At 36.4% G+C, this 19,340-nt stretch overlaps 1 protein-coding gene across 6 annotated transcripts in view; it reads left to right on the top strand.

Annotated features, from left to right (window-relative positions):
• The window catches only part of BIRC6 (baculoviral IAP repeat containing 6), a 180,431-nt gene extending 165,606 nt beyond the window's left edge, over positions 1 to 14,825 (top strand). For all 6 annotated transcript variants that reach the window (XM_037528256.2, XM_037528253.2, XM_037528252.2 and 3 more), the window contains 4 exons: positions 804 to 881; positions 7,969 to 8,157; positions 10,032 to 10,166; positions 13,264 to 14,825. In XM_037528256.2, the coding sequence (XP_037384153.1) occupies positions 804 to 881; positions 7,969 to 8,157; positions 10,032 to 10,166; positions 13,264 to 13,443 (582 nt within the window). In that variant the 3' untranslated portion in view covers positions 13,444 to 14,825. The remainder of the gene's footprint in view (positions 1 to 803; positions 882 to 7,968; positions 8,158 to 10,031; positions 10,167 to 13,263) is intronic.
• Positions 14,826 to 19,340: the final 4,515 nt, after the last annotated feature.

The raw sequence follows: 19,340 nt of genomic DNA, 5'->3' as shown, positions 1-19,340 counted from the left end.
TTAAGTAAAAAATATTAATGTTTATTTAAGAAATGGCTTTTTTAACACTTAGGTAAGAACTTGAAAATAGGTAAGAACTTGAGAGTCCAGTATCCTCAATTACATAGTCTTTGTTGTATTTCACACCTGCAACAACATTTACTGTGGGTTGTAGATATATAAATAGGTTAGTCTATATTGATTAGTCGTAGGCGTGCTCTAAAAATCAAACTTATATGTCTGGCAGTGCTTTGAATAATAAAAAGGTGTTTAGATACAAGTTTAGTGAAATTATTAATGAAATTGCCTGTTTAATGAATTAAGGTATGTAGCTAGCATTATTGCTTTCACAGGGCGTTTAAAAAATAGCAAAGAAATGTACCTCTGCTTTTTTTTTTTTAAGAAAAAAAATTTTTTTTCAAAGATTTTATTTTTATATAGAAGAACTTGGGCACAGGCCAGAGGTGCAGGGATGTGAGAGGATTCACCAGAGACAGAGTGGGGAGCAAAACAGGCAGACGGACCGAAAGCACTGCTGAGGGGAGCAGCAGGCGAGGCAGGAGAGGTCTGCTGTGCCATGTTGGTTTCTCCTGGGCTGGCCGGGGATTGAACCCGTGCTGCAGAGGCTGTGGACAGCTTCACAGCTACCGGGGAGGTCTGAAGATGGTAATTTAATACCCCAATCCTTAGGGTTTTGTTTGGGCACATAGAACTGAGTGATTTTTGCATGAGAGCATTTCTTTTTTAATTCTAGTTTTTAAAAAAAAAACTTTAAAAAAAGAAACTTCTTTAATTTATTTCTGCTTTTCCCCCTATTTCCTCAGGTTTGTTTAAGCATCTTAAATACATGGCATGGAAGACCAGAGGAGAAGTGGAATCCTCAGACCTCAAGCTTTTTGCAAGTAAACAAATTTCTCTGACAGTTTTACTTAGAAAATAAAAGAGTTATATATATTTTTAAGAGGGTTCCCTCCCCAGTGGTCAAGAATAAAAGTAAACCAAAAAAAAAAAAAAAAGGAAAAAGAAAAGATTAATAGGAAATACTTATTAAATAAATAGCTTATAGGTTTGAGTTCAGGTATAAGACAAAAATTATTTTGTTAAAATTGTATTGTGAAAAATCCCTAAGTTGCCTTTCAAGTACATTATGGTACAGCAGTAGGATCATTCTCTCCCATCTCCCAGTCAACTATAGGTTTAAACTCATGTGAGTAGAATTTAATACATTTGCAAGTATTATATATTTGTCCACATATGACATGGTTCTTCTATAATCTAGTTAATAATTGGACACATCTGAGACTCAGAAATACTATCCTGATATTCATAAAACAGGAGTTTGCAGTTATTATTTTGTAGAAAATTCGATGCACAGATTACACAGTCTTGAATTTTATATGGTTATTTCTATAATCCGTTACTTGACAAAAGAAATAAAATTTTACATCTTCTGTCAAGTGTTTCTTGTTGATGATTTATTTTTATAGTTCAGTATCCCAGCAGAAGAGTTGGATAAGTAAGTGTAATGGGATGAATTAACTTTTTGCTTGCTTATTGAGACAGAAACAAATTATTATTACTACAGAGTAGTTTAAATACACATTTACATAGTGTTTATTTCAGGAAAGATGATATAAATTATCCCCAGTTAAGCCTACTAAAATTGACCTGCTCTGAAAGAGTTTTTTAATTTTGAATTAGGTCGAGGAAGATGTAAAAACAAATTCCTTACTATATCCCTTTTTTTGATTTTTTGGATCCTTAACAATTAAATAAATAGTACTTTTTTTTCCTTTTGTGGTAATAAAAAGATGTAGAAAAAAGAGATAATATGATTCATGCAACAACAGAAGTTACTGGCATATTCCTCCAAGTAACTACTGCTTCATTTTACAAATGAATAATAGTCAGTTCTAGTCTACTACTTAGTTTCTTTGCAGTGAAACATTCAAAAGAATAAAATTTATTTCTATAAAAGATCACAATTTTAGTTTTATTCCATAGGTTTATATCCAGCCATATCCTAGTCAGTCTTACTTGCTTTTTCTCCTTTTTTTAAAATTACATTTTCTATTGAGGTAATGTTGGATTAACAGTGTATATGATTTAGGGGTTTAGGGTCACACCTCTTCACATATTCACATAATTTAAAACCAGAAAGTCATAGTATCATACCATTACAACTGTCATCAAGCATGATTACATTTTATCACTAGCACCAAATGTTAGCATTGTTTGTATAACTGCTTTTTAATGTTGCTTGTTTAAGTAGATACTTAAAATACCTACTAATGCCTTGTAAGTACTTTATTCTAGTTGGATGTTAATAAATACATATAAGAGGGGTTATCCATATTCAGTGGTTTTTACAGTCAGCCATTTATTTTTTAAAGATTTATTTATTTATGCATATGAGACCTGTGGTATAGGCCAGAGGTGTGTGCGCATGTGTGTGTGTGTTGCGGGGTGGGGGGGGGGTGGTCTCAGGATTCACCAGAGACAGAGCAAGGAACAGAACAGGCAGATTGTCTGAAATACACTGCTGAGGGAAGCAGCGGGCAAGTCAGGAGAGGTCTGCTGCACCATATGGGTTTCTCCCTGGCTGGCGGGGGAGTTGAACTCGTGCTGCAGAGGCTGCGGATTGCTTCATATGCTTCATAGTGCAGTGCTTAACTCCTTGAGCCACCAGGGAGGCCCCATATGTTGTGTCTTAACTCTTTGGGCCACCAGGGAGGCCCTAGTCAGCCATTTAAAACTGGCTGTAAGTGTTAACTAATATATACTATATATACTACCATTATTCTTATAATGAGCCTATGATTACAGTCCTATTCAAGAGCACCAGAATTTTCCACAGAGGTAGGTATTTACAGTTTTGAATGACTGGAGACAGTTATACCTATTAGAATTTCTTTCCCTTATAGAATTATGCTCGGTGAAGTAAGTCAGAAGGAAAAAGAAAAATATCGGATGGTTTCCCTAATAGGAGGAATATAGGGAAATCGAATAAGACACGGGGGGAAAAATAATAACAAAATAAAACAAAACAAAAACAATTATAAACCAGAGACATCCTGCAGGGGAGGAAGAGGGAGAGGGAGGGAGGGAGGGAGGAGCACAGGGGACTGTGGTGATGGTGCACGGGTGCATTGGTGAAGGAGATTCTATGGGAACTCTACCTAGGTGGAGGAGGGGGAAGCACACATTGTTTAAAAAGGAACAATGATGAAAAAAAAATTTCTTTCAATTATGTATCTTATATAATATGGTTCTAATTACACATTAACATTTTAGATTTCATACTGTACTGTGTTTGAAATATTTATAAATTTTTTAATATACTGGAACAATAAGCTAAGTCCTTTTATAAGCTATAGCATGAAAATGAAGGAAATCAAAAGTTAGTATTTCTTAATGGGTCTAGGATTGGAGGAAGATTATAGTAAACCAGATATTCTAAAGAATAAGTTGTAATTTTGTATAGTAAGAATATAGTGACTAAAGGAGTATATAACCGTGGAGACATGATTGTAGACTAGTTGAGTGGCCCAGTAGAAGACCATACAAAGGGAATAAAATTTTTGTTTTGATACATAGGGAAAGGAAGCTCTTATATGGTTCTAGATTTGGTCCCTGAACAAATTACAAAAAAAGAACTTTTTGCAATATTGTGGATGATAGCATGAAGCTAAAATAGAGTGACAGTAAATTCATCTTGTGAACTAAAGTCTTTAACTCTTGATTTTGTGAAAATACCAAAGAACTGACTAAGAATAAGTGAGCCTACAGTGTGGAATGAAATTATATAATGTTATTAAATTATTAGCTATATGCGTTATCCATGTTATGGCATGGAGTGGGTTATTTTTGTTCAGTTCCAATTCATTTTAAACTCGGATTTTAAGAAAACACTGTAGCCAGAATAAATATTTTTTTTTATTTGCTCCACGTAGCTCTTCTAATTAAATTCTGTTGATCTAAAAGGAACTCATGCTGACTGCATTTTTGTATGCCCCTATTACATAGGTAAAAATATTTTATTTCTAGAATAGAAGTGAATATTATTCTGTATTTTACTATTTTCTGGATGCATAGTATTATTTTTTACTCCAGCAGTGAAAAGCTATTGCTTATTAAACATGAGCACCACCTATACAAAAAAATATTTAATTCTCACAGTCATTCTATAAAGTTACTCTCATAATTATTCTATAATTTTATAGGAGACACAAAATGGGTTTTGAGTAGATAGATAAATCTGTGTACTGTGGTCTATGTGACTTTAGGCTTTATGTCCTGGTTCTCATAGTTAGATAATCTTACTACTTTTAATATAGAATCCCAGAGCCTCCCTGGTGGCACAGGGGTTAAAGTCTCAGCGCTATGAAGCTGTCACCAGCCTCTCCAGTGTGAGTTGTGTTCCCTCCCAGGGAGGTGACCACATAGCGCAGTAGATCTCTCCTGTCTTACCTGCTGCACCCCTCAGCAGTGCGTTTCAGTGGATCTGCCTATTCTGCTTCCTGCTCTGTCTCTGGTGAATCCTCTCACTCCCTGCACCTCTGGCCTACACCCCAGTTCTTGTATGCATAAATAAATCTTTAAAAAAAATTGAAATCCCAATCCTTTTTTAAAAAGGTTATTTCTTACTAGCAATTTATTACTTTACTGTATTTCATACCCAGGTTTTTGTGGGCTACAATACAGTATTTTTTGAAATGAAATGACTTTATAAACAGGTCAGATAATTCTGGACTCCAGAAATCCATAAAGAGAATGTTATGACTCCTAATAGCTAAGTTCACTGAAGAAAAAGTGGCATTTATATATCTCTGGAAAGGTACATACTTCAAAGGTAATTAGAAGATAATGTCTTTAAAAATTGGTCTTTAAAACAAACAAAAGATGCCACTTGGTAATAAAAAAGCTTAAAATTATTCTTTGAATTTAATTCCTAAAAGTCTTCATCTTTTACTGTATCTTTTGTTATCAAATGTAAATGTTAAAATCTAATGTATTTACCAATGGAATCGAATAGAAAATCCAGAAATAAACCCACAGATTTATGGTCAACTAATCTTTGACAAAGGAGCAAAGAATATGCATTGGAGCAAAGAAAGTTTGTTCAATAAATGGTGCTGGGAAAACTGGGTCACTACATGCAAAAGAATGAAGCTTGACCACTACCTCACACCATACACAAAAATCAACTCAAAATGGATTAAAGAACTAGACATAAGACCTGAAACCATACAATACATAGAAGGAAATATAGGAGAAACACTACGTGATATGTACATCAAAGACATCTTTAGAGACACATCACCCAACGCAGTGATAGTGAAGGCAAAGATAAACAGCTGGGACTACATCAAATTAAAGAGCTTCTGCACAGCAAAAGAGACAATAACAAAAACAAAGAGAAACCCCACCAACTGGGAGAACATTTTTGCATACAACACTAATGATAAAGGACTGATCACAAAAATCTGCAAAGAGCTGATGAGACTCAACAACAATAAAGAAAATAATCCAGTCAAAAAATGGGCAGAAGAGCTAAAAAGAAACTTCTCTGAAGAGGAAATGCAAATGGTCAATAGGCATATGAAAAAATGTTTAACATCACTTGTCATCAGGGAAATGCAAATCAAAACTACCATGAGAGGGCCTCCCCGGTGGCTCAGCGGTAGAGCGCTGGGTTGCGAAGCTGCCCGCAGCCTCTGCGGCGCCGGTTCGATTCCCGGCTGCTCCCCGGCCACCGGAGGAGGGTCCCACATGGTGCGCAGACCTCTCCTGCCACCCGCTGCTCCCCTCAGCAGTGTACTTCGGTCCTTCTGCCTGTTCTGCTCCCCGCTCTGGCTCTGGTGAATTCTCTCACCCTCCCGCGCTTCTGACTGTGCCCAGTGCATGTATAAACAAAACAAATGAACAAACAAATAAATAAATAAATAAAACATGCCTCTATTAAATAAATAAATAAATAAATAAATAAATAAATAAATAAATAAATTAAAAAAAAAAAAACTACCATGAGATACCATCTCACACCAGTGAGAATGGCACATATTAAAAAAACTAGCAACAACAAATGTTGGTGAGGGTGTGGAGAAAAAGGAACTCTTCTGCACTGTTGGTGGGAGTGCAAACTGGTCCAACCACTATGGAGAGCTGTGTGGAGATTTCTGGACCTACTAAACATAGAGCTTCCAAATGATCCAGCAATTCCACTCCTAGGTATTTACCCAAAGGACACAGAAACATCAATTCCAAAGAGCACCTGCACCCCTATGTTTATAGCAGCTCTATTTACAATAGCTAAGCTTTGGAAACAGCCCAAATGCCCAAAAATAGATGACTGGATCAAGAAGATGTGGTACATATATACCATGAAATATTACTGAGCATTCAAAAAAGATAAACACATGCAATTTGCAGCAACATGGATGGCGCTGGAAGGGATCATGCTCAGCGAAATAAGCCAGAAAGAAAAAGAAAAATACTGGATGGTCTCACTCATAGCAGGAATCTAGAAAACTTAAATAAGGGACCAGGAAAATGAATAACTATAAGAAAGTGAAAATCAAAATCAACAAAAAATTATGAACCAGAGACACTTTTTGGGGGTGGGGGGCGGGAGGGAAGGGATTGGGGTCAGAATGGGGGGGTTGCAATTGTATGGGGAATATAAAAATAAAATTTATTATATATAAGAAAATAATTTAAATAAATAAATAAATTAAATAAAAAAAATCTAATGTATTTACTTTTTCTGTTAGCAGACAGTAAATTATGCCCAAATAACCTCTCAAACATAATATTTTTTGTTCTGATACATAAAGCACCTGTTTTTTATGGTTTCTTAATTTGTTTTAAAACAAGTATGTTATAAATTTGAAATAATTTTTAAACTATTTGAATCAACAACTGCCTGAAATTTATACAACTGTATCTCAAGGTAAGGTGGGGTGTGTGTGTGTGTATAAAATGAGTCCTTTTTTGCAGATTTGTGATGAATTTTTAAATTCTTTTTCTGCTATTGTGGAAAAATGGGGATTATTTTCTATTTGTTTTATTTCAATGATACATTTAATTTCAGGAAGTTTAAAAAAATGGTTATCTTTATCTCAGAATTATACTTATCATTTTTCTGAACTTGATATCAGTAATATGGCACTCTTCGGTATGTTTAATATTATCTGTTCTTAGATCATATATTTCAGGTTCAAGTTTCCATTTAAAAAGTTTTCTAAAAAGTTCCCATTTAAAAATTTCCCCCATTTATCCTTTGACTTCAAAGATATATTTAGTTGACATTCTTCAGTCATCTTTGCTAATGAAAGTGCAGTTACCTTTAATCCTTTTTCATTTGCCATGGAGGCATATGGTATCTAGTTTCTTCTGCTTCCAAAAATGTTTTATTTGCTAATTGTATAGGTATATTAGCTAGCAATATTATACTAGCTATGAGTGAGTCTCAAATCTGGAGAAACAAGCCTGCTGGTATATTAACTCTGGGGTCTGAGGTGGTCTTTTAGTGGTGAGACCATCTTGTCAGTAAGAGCTTCCAAAAAGTTAATTTTTCTTGGAATATAGATTGCCTTATGTATCATTTTTCCTTATAAGTAAGCATTAAGAGTACATGGTTAGCTTCATGATTTTTCAGAGTATAAATTGGTATGGGATTTTCATAAACAGATGTTTTTTAGCTTTTTAGGAAATATGATGGACACATCTACTTTTATTTTAGTCAAGGATTCAAGAATATAAAACATAATACTTAAATATTGTATTCTTAAATATTGTGTAAGATTCTACCTACCTTAATTTTGCTTAAGCAACAGCATCTTTCAATTTCATAATTATTAACATCAATTCTATGGTGATAGAAATAAGTGATGGTAAAATGTACTCCTGATTGATAAAGCAAAATACCAGTTTGCTGGTAGTAAAAATGTCCTCTTAAAACTATTTATTATTTCCTTTGTTCTTCAGGTGTTGGTGTCTGTTCAGTCCCTTATACTAGTAGCTGAACCTTATTTTAATGAGCCAGGATATGAACGGTCTAGAGGCACTCCCAGTGGAACACAGAGTTCTCGAGAATATGATGGAAACATTAGACAAGCAACAGTTAAGTGGGCAATGCTAGAACAAATCAGAAACCCTTCACCATGCTTTAAAGAGGTAGGTTCAATAAAATAAAATACTTTATTAAAGCCACTGTAGTATATAGTTTGATAGTATTATATTTGCTCTCAGATTCAGAATATCTGTAGGATAAGTAAACTTGATTACAGTTTTTAGAGTTAGTCCTAAAAAAACTGATAATACAGAAAAGTTGTATTTTAAAACTTCTTGCATTGAAAAGCTGACTACATGTTGGAGCAGTTTTATTAATTAGTTTTTTCCTTTCACTTTTATTGAGGTGAAATTGGTTTATAACATGTAAGTTTCAGACATACAGACTTAATATTCTATATGCTACATTATACTTGTCACCAAAAGTTGAGTTTCCATATGTAACATACATTTGAACCCTTTTACCCAGTATCCTGCACCAGTTCCGACTTTCCTTCTGGTACACACTATTTTGTTCTTGAAGTCTAAAAGTTTATTTTAGTATGGGTATTTTGGTGGTGGGTGTGGTATGGTAACAACATCTGAATGTGTGAGATCATATACTTGCACAACACAAACAGTGATGCAGAGTGATGTTACCTCAATTAAAAAATGTCTCTGGGCCGCCCCGGTAGCGCAGGGGTTAAAGACCCAGTGCTATCACACTATCTCCAGCCACTGTGGCCTGAGTTCCATCCCTGGCCAGGGAGCTGACCCACGGGGTGCAGCAGACCTCTCCTATCTTGCCTGCTGCGCCCCCTCAGCAGCATATTTTGGTTGATCTGCCCGTTCTTCTCCCCCACTCTATCTCTAGTGAATCCTGTCACCCCCACACCTCTGGCCTGCATCCCAGTTCTTGTATGAATAAATAAAAATAAATCTTTGAAAAAACTCTGTAAAAATGGAAAAAAATAAGTAAAATTTTGTTCTGTTTGTTCATTTGATTTGTTTCATTATATACCACTTACGAGTGAAATCATAATGTTATTATTTTTCTTGTTCTTAATGTTGAAAAATTGAGAAGCTTTCAATTTTTTACCATTTGGTATGGTGCTAGCTGTGGGTTTGTTTTATACAGCTTTTATTAATGTGGTACTTACCTTCTATACCGATTTTATTGAATATTCGTTATAAATATGTGTTGATCTTATTGATTGCTTTTCATTTTGTTGATGTGATATAGCATGATGATTGACTTATCTTTCATCATCATGCAGCCCTGAAATAGATCTCACTTGATCATTTTATATGATCCTTTCAATGTATTAACAAATTTGCTTTGCTAAATTCTTGTTGAAGATTTTTCATTTGTCCAGTAGTGATATAGTGATCTATATTTTTTCTTTTTTTTCTGATATCTCTGTCTGGTTTTCGGAATCAGGGTAATTTTTTAAATCCCAAATTTAAACCACAATCATTGTAAGGAAATTTGACTTCAAAAAATTAAATCCCATTCATAAATTAAGCAGAAGATAATACTAAGAATGTATTAATGGTGCTCTTTTTAGGACTCCATTTTGGTTTCTGTGTGAAAAGACATTCAGAGTTTCTTAGTTGCCTAGGTATTTTTTGTGTTCTCCTTTAAAGATAGAAATGTTGACAATTTTTCTTTTTGTCTAATTCTTTCTCCTGGTTATTTAGATTCAACTTTGGAATACATGGCATCATATATGTCTTATCCTCTGTAGACAGGATTAACTACAGGAATGATTAGGATTGGGCATTATTTCTTTGCTTAAAGAATTGGATATTTCAACACTTGTCATTTGATGTTATAAATGTGATTTTTTCCCCATTAATAATGTAGACTTTACTAAATTGCATTTTATCAAGAGAACGACATTGTTGTGTGTTTTAGATTTCATTTCTTTGTAATACTACATATTTTGTTTTTTAAAATCTGGCTTAAGCACATTTTGTTCCCTTGTATATTTGTTAAGGTTATACACAAACATTTTTACTTGAAGAGAGTAGAGATCATGGCCCAATGTGAGGAGTGGATCGCAGACATCCAGCAGTACAGCAGTGATAAAAGGGTAGGCAGAACTATGTCTCACCATGCAGCAGCTCTCAAGGTGAGTAAGCCTTCCTAGCATGATTGCCAGATGGAAAGGATGGAGGGAATAGAAAAAAATGTTGAATTTATTTTAAGTTCAGGGACGTAAACTGCTACCCAAAATGTAAATTCTGTTTGACAGTGAATCGACTGTTCATAAAATTAAAAATGGGTACAAAGACTGAGCCAACAGAATTTTATAGAGTGGTTAGAAGATCCAGACAACTACTTTCTTTGAATAACTTTTTTAATTCCTTTAGCTTAAACTTTTGTAACACCCTAAGCCTACCTCTTAAAATATTCATGAGACTTAAATATGTATCTTTTCTATCATAGTTTCTATCTGTAGAAGGTCCTAGTTCTTTTTCTTATCACACTTTTAAATTCTTTGTATGTTTTTACTTTACCTTTTCCTGAATGATTGTATATATATATATATATATATATATAAAAATAATCTTAGGGCTGTCTTATTCTTTTTTTCTCATCTCTGTACCCCTGATGTTTATCATTTAATCTTTAAAAGTGACAGTTCAAACTGTTGTCAGTGTTGAATTCAGTAGTTCATATTAAAATTGTTCTGTAAATAGTGATTAATTTTCAAGGATAGTTGACACAACTAATTTACAAAGCCATTAGTATGGGATTGGAAATAATTTCTTTTACACCAGAAAATTATAAGTCAAAAGTTAGTGTATATAGGCAATTTGTCACTCTCTGTTACCATCTCTGTAGCTTTCTGTAAATGGCAGGATGGGGTATTACAAAGTCATGTTATCTCTATATCTTTTTTACTAGTGTAAATTAAAAAAACATTAAAAACTTGTTTCTAAGGTTTCTCCTGAGCATTAATTCAAACAAAGTGTGAAATATTTTGTGAATGTTTTACATAGGGCCTAATAACTTACAAATACCTGTTTTCATTCACTATTATAGCTGTGGATTTTTTCCCCCTAGTTTCATTAAAAGTTATGCTTTTAATTTATGTATTGCTTTAAAGTTTTTTAATTATATATATATATATATTTTACATCATTTTCCCTTTTTGTACAATGTATGCTTTTTTCTCTTGGGTGTACTCCCCGTATAATTTCCACCGCCAATTCACCGTGCATCATCACCATAGTCCCTTGTGCTTTTTGCTCCCCTGTTTTGATCCCTCTCCTCCCCCCGCCACCCCACAGAGTGACTCTGATTTATAGTTGCCTGTTAATTTTGTTTTTTGATTTATTACCATTTTTTTTTTTCCTGATCCCTTATCTGGTTCCCCTATATTCCTCCTGTAAGTGAAACCATGCAATGTTTTTCTTTCTCTTTCTGGCTTATTTCACTGAGCATAATCCCTTCCAGCTCCATCCCTGTTGCTGTGAATGGCATTAGTTTATCTTATATGATCGCTGAGTAATATTCCATTGTGTATATATACCACATTTTTTTGATCCAGTCATCTACTTTTGGGCATTTGGGTTGTTTCCATAGCTTACCTGTTGTAAATAGTGCTGCAATAAACATAGGGACACAGGTATCCTTTTGAATTAATATTTTTGTGTCCTTTGGGTAGATTCCTAGGAGTGAAATTGCTAGGTCATATGGAAACTCCATTTTTAGTAGATTGAGGAACCTCCACACAGCTTTCCATATTGGCTGGAACAGTTTTTATTCCCACCAGTAGTGCAGGAGAGTTCCTTTTTCTCCACAATCTCACCAACATTTGTTGTTTCCTGTTTTCTTAATATGAGCCATTCTCACTGATGTAAGGTGTTATCTCATTGTGGTTTTGATTTGCATTTCCTTGATTACAAGTGATGTTGAACATTTTTTTATATACCTGTTGGCCATTTGCATTTCCTCTTTGGAGAAGAGTCTTTTTAGTTCTTCTGCCCATTTTTTGACTGGATTGTTTACTTTGTTTTGTTGAGTTGTCCGAGCTCTTTTTAGATCTTTGTGATTAATACCATATCAGCAGTATTGTGTGAAAAAATTTTCTCCTGATCAGTAGGTGTTTTGGTTAATACCTCTTTTGCTGTACAAAAGCTTTTTAATTTGATGTAGCCCCAGCTATTCATTTTTTCCTTCACTTTCTTTGCTTTCAGGTATGTGTCTTTAAAGATGTTACTGAGATGTATGTCATGTAATGTGTTGCCTATATTTTCTTCTGTATATTTCATAGTTTCAGGTCTTTTGTCCATTTTGAGTTGGTTTTTGTGAAATGTGTTAGGTATTAGTCTGGCGTCATTCTTTTGCATGTAGCAGTCCAGTTTTCCAAGCAGCACTTATTGAACAAACTGTCGTTGTACCCTTGCATAATCTTTGCTCTTTTGTCAAAGGTTAATTTCTGGGTTTTCTATTCAATTCCATTGATCTGTGTGTCTGTTTTTGTTCCAGTACGATACAGTTTTAATTATTATGGCTTTGTAGTATAGTTGGAAATCTGGGAGTATAGTACCTCCATTCTCCTTTTTAGTCAGGAGAGCTTTGGCTATTCGAGGTTGGTTTTTTTTTTTTTTTTTTTTTTTGTGGTTCCACATGAATTTCATCAATATTTGTCCTATTTCTTTGAAGAATGTCATTGAAATTTTTATTGGAATAGCATTGAGTCTGTAATTGCTTTCAGTAGGATGGCCATTTTGATAATGTTAATTCTTCCAATCCATGAGCAGAGTATGTATTTCCATTTCTTTGAACAATGTGTTCTAATTTTCTTTGTTTAGGTCCTTTCACCTCTTTCATTAGGTTTATTACCAGTGGATTTATTTTTATTTGTAAACTTCTCTTTCAAAAAAAAATTACACAGATGCAGCATCTGAAGTTATGATTTTTGATTGAAAAATTGGGTATGTAGCAAATAATGGTTTTCTCTATGTTATTAGTAATGCTTTGTGTTGCAGCATGGTGGTATCTTCTGATGTGTGACTCAGGCTTTTCAGAAACATCAGTTATTTTGAGATTAGGAATTTTTGCTATTTTTGTTCACAACCTGTCATAGTAGCTAGTATAAGGAAAGTGCTTTGTTACATATGTGTGGTTTTGTTTTAAACTCAATTCCTCACGCAAATGATTTTGTGCTAGAACACTGGGGTTTACCATTCTAACATTACTCATTTTGCCCCATGAAGCGTCACACTGCTCAGCTACGGGAAGAGCTGCTAAAACTTCCTTGTCCTGAAGGCTTGGACCCTGATGCCGATGACACCTCAGAGATGTCCAGTGCCACAGCAGGTGCAGAGGAGACTCCATTGCACGATCAGGTCAAACCCAGCGGCAGTAAAGAAATCTCCAGTGACTTCAAATTATGAGCTGCTTTGAAATGGACTTCGTAAGACACAAGGCTTTGAAGCACAAGCCAAATATGTCAATATTTGTATGTAAGAAACTAATTATGTTATAGGTAATGAAACAGAAACTATACTATGCCCTTAAGGAGATCCAATTTAATTCAAGGTGATCTTTTATTTACCTGTACAAGAGTGTAAACTTTTTTGTGCTTTTATTTTTCAATTGTGAGAACCACTGATTGGTATGTTCAACAAATTTGTGTATACAAAGAAATGGATAAATCACTGCTATATAAGGGAAACTACCTTAGGAAAGAATGTTTACTGAATCTTTATTTTATTTTATTTTTTTTTTTTACTGTAGAGTGAGGGGTTGTTAACAAAGAATATATATTGGTCATTCTTACAACTACTATTTAAAGTCAACAACTTTTCACTGAATTTGATAGGTTTTATGTTTGGCCATATCTTCATGCTCATATTTGATTTCTGAAGACCTCCTACATACACTTCAATAAAAGTTAAAAGGACATCTCTCTTTTTTTGATTTACTGGTACATTTTTTAAATGATAAATCTGCCATAAAATGCATTATAGCTGACACTTGCACTTGTATGGATGAATTTATTACATTCAACGTATTTAATTTTATGCCTTCAAATTCTAAGATGCAGAAAAAATAAATGAAAATGATTTTACTCTATGCCAACATTTGGGCCTCTGAATGTATTTGTTATTTGAATTTACGTATATGAAAAGGAATGGTCAATTTGAAAAGTCACTCTAAACTGATTTTTTTTCTAAAGGGCTCCTTTTTCCCTGGACTCTCTGGTTTTATTATTAAAGTCACATGTATGTATTAAACACTGAGGCTCTGTAGAGCAGAGAGGATGTACCTCTCTGGTGCTGTTACAGTACATTCTGTACCTGCCATATAGGCTCATTTTCATGCAAATTCTTCTTAGATCCAAATAAATAAAAGACTTAGGCGTATTAGATGTCTTATTTCTAAAATAGTTTGCTATGGTGTCAAGTGCTATTTCTATGAAAAAATTGTACACTTTCAAGATCGAAGCATGGGAAGAAAAAATATTTTTCCAAGACAAGGAAATTATCACAAGGAAAAGCTAGGTGATAATCGATAGTATTTACATAAAGCCTGAATATGGAGCTGAGCAGTATTTTGGATAATAAGTTGTTCTCTGAAGAAAAAGGGGAATTCGGGGACATGATGCTCTCTTATGTATGAAGTGCAGAGCTGCTTCCTTATGAATAAAGGAGGGACAAACAATATGTGACCAGGGAATGAAAGGTTCTCTAGCATGTCTGGTTGGTGGTGGGCTACATGCCAAGAAAGATAAAAGTCAATTTAAGAGAAAGAGGAGTCAGTTAAGCTAGCACTGGCATGCTAGCTAAAATCTAAGTATAAAGTTATATAAATAAAAAAATAAAATTATATAAATGAAATGGACTTCTAAGGGGGCAGGAAGAAAGGGTCAGAAGGATATAAGGGATAGTGGTGGTGGGGAAAAGTCTAGGGAAAAAAGTGTAAAACAAAGAAAATGAAGAACGTTAAAAAAAATCTGTAAAAGATTAATAAAAACTTCTACCAGTCAGAAATGTTTGGATTAAATCTTTGCATAGGAATTAGTGATAGGATAATCAGATTCCTGTAGAAGATGGTACACCAAATTAAATCAGGAAAAGTTCACAATAAAATTCTAAAAAAAAATCCTATAGACCAAAATCCTGTAATTACTGATTTTAATCAGTTAACATATTGAAGGCTAGGTCTCAGCAGTCATCAAATGTCACTTAATTTCCCAGAGGACAAGATTATCTCACTGTCTTCCACTTCAGTCCAAATTGCCCTCCCAGAAGCCAGGAAATTCAAAGTATTCAAGACCCAGGTCACTCACATTAGACAGCATTGAGATTTACTCTTTATTTTATTTTTTAATTTTTAAATTTTTATGTTTTTTTATTATTTATTTTTATATTCCCCATACAATTGCAACCCCAATTTTGACCCCAGTCCCTCCCCCCGCTCCCAAAGAGTGTCTCTGGTTCATAGTTGTTTGTTGATTTTGATTTTTTTCTTTCTTATAGTTTTTCTTTTTCCTGGTCCATCCATATTTAGGTTTTCTAGATTTCTGCTATGAGTGAGACCATCCGGTATTTTTCTTTTTCTTTCTGGCTTATTTCGCTGAGCATGATCCCTTCCAGCGCCATCCATGTTGCTGCAAATTGCATGTGTTTATCTTTTTTGAATGCTGAGTAATATTCCATGGTGTATATGTACCACATCTTCTTGATCCAGTCATCTATTTTTGGGCATTTGGGTTGTTTCCAAAGCTTAGCTATTATAAATAGTGCTGCTGTAAACATAGGGGTGCAGGTGCTCTTTGGAATTAATGTTTCTTACACAGTATATTTTAAACTCATTACCTAACCTTTCTTAAGGAAACATGTTAATATTTCCCTAAAAGCCATGGCAATGTGGGGCATTTAGGTGGGGGGCTACCCTCAGCCTCCCTGCTGTAGTCTATTGATGAAGCCACTGAGAAAGGAAAGCTTGTGCCTTCCTCCAACCACAAGTGTATGCCATTGCCAGGGCCAGTCAACTCACACTTAGAAGACTTCACGAGAAGGACCGGGGTGAGGGGTGAGGGAGAGAGTGTGTGTGTGGCTCCTACAGACATACTAGCTAAAACCTGAGTATAAAATTTGTCAGCAATAAGTAAAAGGATAATCATCAATCCTCTAGTTTGGCTTTGTTTTTTGATCTTGCAAGTACCCTCTCAGGTATGGATGATAAAAGCTGCTATCAAAGTGTGTTGTATGCCACCAATTTGGGATTTTACTTCATTTTTTATGTTCTTTTATTTTTATTATGTATATGATATTTATAGAATATGTATTTTTATTATATATATATGCAGATCTACTATGTATCACGGGGCTCTTAAAATTCCCCCATACAAATTGAGGTAAAATTAGATATTTGTGCACTTCATGAACTATCAAAATTTGAAATACTCATTTCAGTTTTGAGGGCACACAATACAAAATATAAACTGGGTTTAGGTGATAAAAGTGGGCTGAAAGAATACAGGATTCAAAGCAAAGAAACTTTTTTTCAGCAGAGCCACGACAGAACAGCAAATGTGTGCATGCCGTAATGTGAGGGGTTTCTGAACATCAGTGATTGTGGAGTGTGTGCAAATAGCCAAGTGACCTGCTCGGGGCTTCTGTCTCACTTCTCTGTCCTTGGGTTCTTGTTTGAGTCTTGGTTGCATCTTCAGCCAGTATGAAGCAGTGCAGTTTTGCAGGAGGGAGAGTTCCTTGGCTATACCTGTCTGATGGCTCCTTCCATGTCTTCCCTTGCACCCAGAGGCAGTTGCGGAACTGCTGCCAAATATTTTAAACCTGGCATCTACAGCCTTTCCCTTTTCATCCACTTGAATCTATAATTTCATCACATTACCACAGGCTGGAGCCCCACCAATCCCAGTTTCAACATTTTTAGTTATCTTGTCAAGTGTACCCATCACTCTAGGACTTTCCATAATCATTAACAATCTTGTGATGGTGGTGCCGAGATTAAAGACAGCACTATCAAGCTATCGCCAGTCACTGCAGCAGTTCGATCCCCCTCTGGCTGGGAGTTAGCCCACATGGTGCAGCAGACCTTTCCTGTCTTGCCCACTGCTCCCCTCAGCAGTGTATTTCAGTAGATCTAGTTTGTTTTGCTCCCCACTTTCTCTGGTGGATCTTCTCATCCCCCGCACCTCTGGCCTACACCCCAGTTTTTGTATGCATAAATAAATAAATCTTTAAAAAACAAAAACAATCTTGTGATAGAGCCAGCAGGAGCTGACAGTTCAGTCTGGTAGATGAAGTTCCTTTGCAGAGCTGAAACTTTCACTCAAAGGGCTTGCTCTAGCCTCCACCATCCTGGGGGCTTCCCTGGATTTTAATCTTTAATGTCATCAACTTCAGGAAGACAGTTAAAAAGACAAAGTATTCCATTTTTGCTTTTATTATTATTACTATCCTTGTCCAGCATACCACATTTAAAACAGACCTTCAGTTAGAGCGGTCACGCCAAGTTCCTAATGTGGGTGGATAGGACTACTTTCAAGAGAGGCATTTTGGTGTAGCAGTCGGTGGTCAGTGTGTTTCTAGAAGAGTTGATCTTTAACAAATGTCATATAGTTTAAACAATGCTGCATTCGATGCTTAAATACCGAGTGGAGGGCCTCCCCGGTGGCGCAGCGGTTGAGCGCTGGGTTGCGAAGCTGCCCGCGGCCTCTGCAGCGCCGGTTCGATCCCTGGCTGCTCCCCGGCCACCGGAGGAGGGTCCCGCATGGCGCGCAGACCTCTCCTGCCGCCCGCTGCTCCCCTCAGCAGTGTACTTCGGTCCTTCTGCCTGCTCTGCTCCCCGCTCTGGCTCTGGTGAATTCTCTCACCCTCCTGCGCTTCTGACTGTACCCAGTGCTTGTGTAAATAAATAAATAAATAAATAAATAAATAAATAAAAAATAAACAGAACTTATTTAAAAAAAACAAAACCGAGTGGACACATTAATAATACCCTGCACAAAAAACTTTCCAATACCTCTTACTGAGGAGTCATTTTATTAGGGTATCGACTCTTCTCCGCTTACAATTAAGGTCTTTTGGCATCAACCTGCAGAGCTGAGAACCCCTTCTCTGCAGTCTGGAGAGGCTCTGCTACTGAGGAAGAGGGAATTACAAATTATTTAGCTTCCCATTGGCGTGGGGTACGTTAGGATATGGGCTGAGATTTTCAGAGAGCTGCTGGACTTAAATCCTCGAAGAATCCGATGTGGTCAGTGTTACCTGCAGCATCCTCCTGCCTCGCGTATGCCGTGCTGGGGAGCCTGCAAGCCAACTGGGGCACAGTCCCACCCTGTCACATTCTGCTTGCAGAGCCGTGGTTTTGGTCTAGGAGTGCCGTTAGGAAGACTGAAGGACATGCCCCAAATCTCCAGCTCTGTGCTTAGCAGCAGGTTCACAGGTGACAGATTTTTCGTCTACCCTCTAAAAACTGCCCTGCACCAGCAGGCAAGCCGCGCCGCACACCCCACGAGCTAGTGATTTAAGTAGTGGCAGCGTGAAAATCCACAAATAGCTTACACTTTAACTCATTCAAAGCATAAGGAGCTATTTTTATGGTGACGGACTTCAGAGTCTCTAACTCCCTGAAATTGTACCCAAAAGTTGGCGGTAATTTTACCGGCAGCACTACAGCTATCACCAGGCAGCCAGGAGGTCTCAGATCCAAGATGCTCCCTAGTCAAAGCAGCAGATCTTCCACTTAATAAAAATACTGTTGGGCAAGACCACAGCTTTGAGAGCCATCTTATTTTTCTTTTTTTATATATTTTTATTTTATTATTATTATTAAAAGATTTATTTATTTATGCATACAAGAGCTGGGGTACAGGCCAGAGATGCGGGGAAGAGGTGGGTGAGAGGATTCACCAGAGACAGAGGGGGGAACAGAACAGACAGACTGACGAAATACACTGGTGAGGGGAGCAGCGGGCGAGACAGGAGAGGTCTGCTGAGCCATGTGGGTAGCCCCCTGGCTAGGGCTCAAACTCGTGCTGCAGAGGCCACAGATAGCTTCATAGTGCGGTGCTTAACCTCTTGCGCCACCAGGGAGGCCCCGATATTTTTTTACATCATTGTTTTGCATCATCTTAACCTCTAGGCCTTGGTGCGCGGTGCGCTAGGACCCCACACCCTTGGCAGCGCCACTTCGGGGCGGGGCTGAAGCCGGCCGCGCCCTCCAGCCCCGCCCACTCCCGCGCGGGGCGGGTCATCTCTACTGGGCATGCTCAGTACCAAAGACTCGGGTTGGTGTCCTGGGCGGAAGTTGGTCCAGA

The sequence above is a fragment of the Talpa occidentalis genome, unplaced genomic scaffold (assembly GCF_014898055.3).
Source record: "Talpa occidentalis isolate TD23 unplaced genomic scaffold, MPIMG_talOcc4v2.1 talOcc4.5, whole genome shotgun sequence".
NCBI classification, from domain to species: domain Eukaryota; kingdom Metazoa; phylum Chordata; class Mammalia; order Eulipotyphla; family Talpidae; genus Talpa; species Talpa occidentalis.
This window is presented reverse-complemented; position numbering and strand designations above follow the sequence as displayed.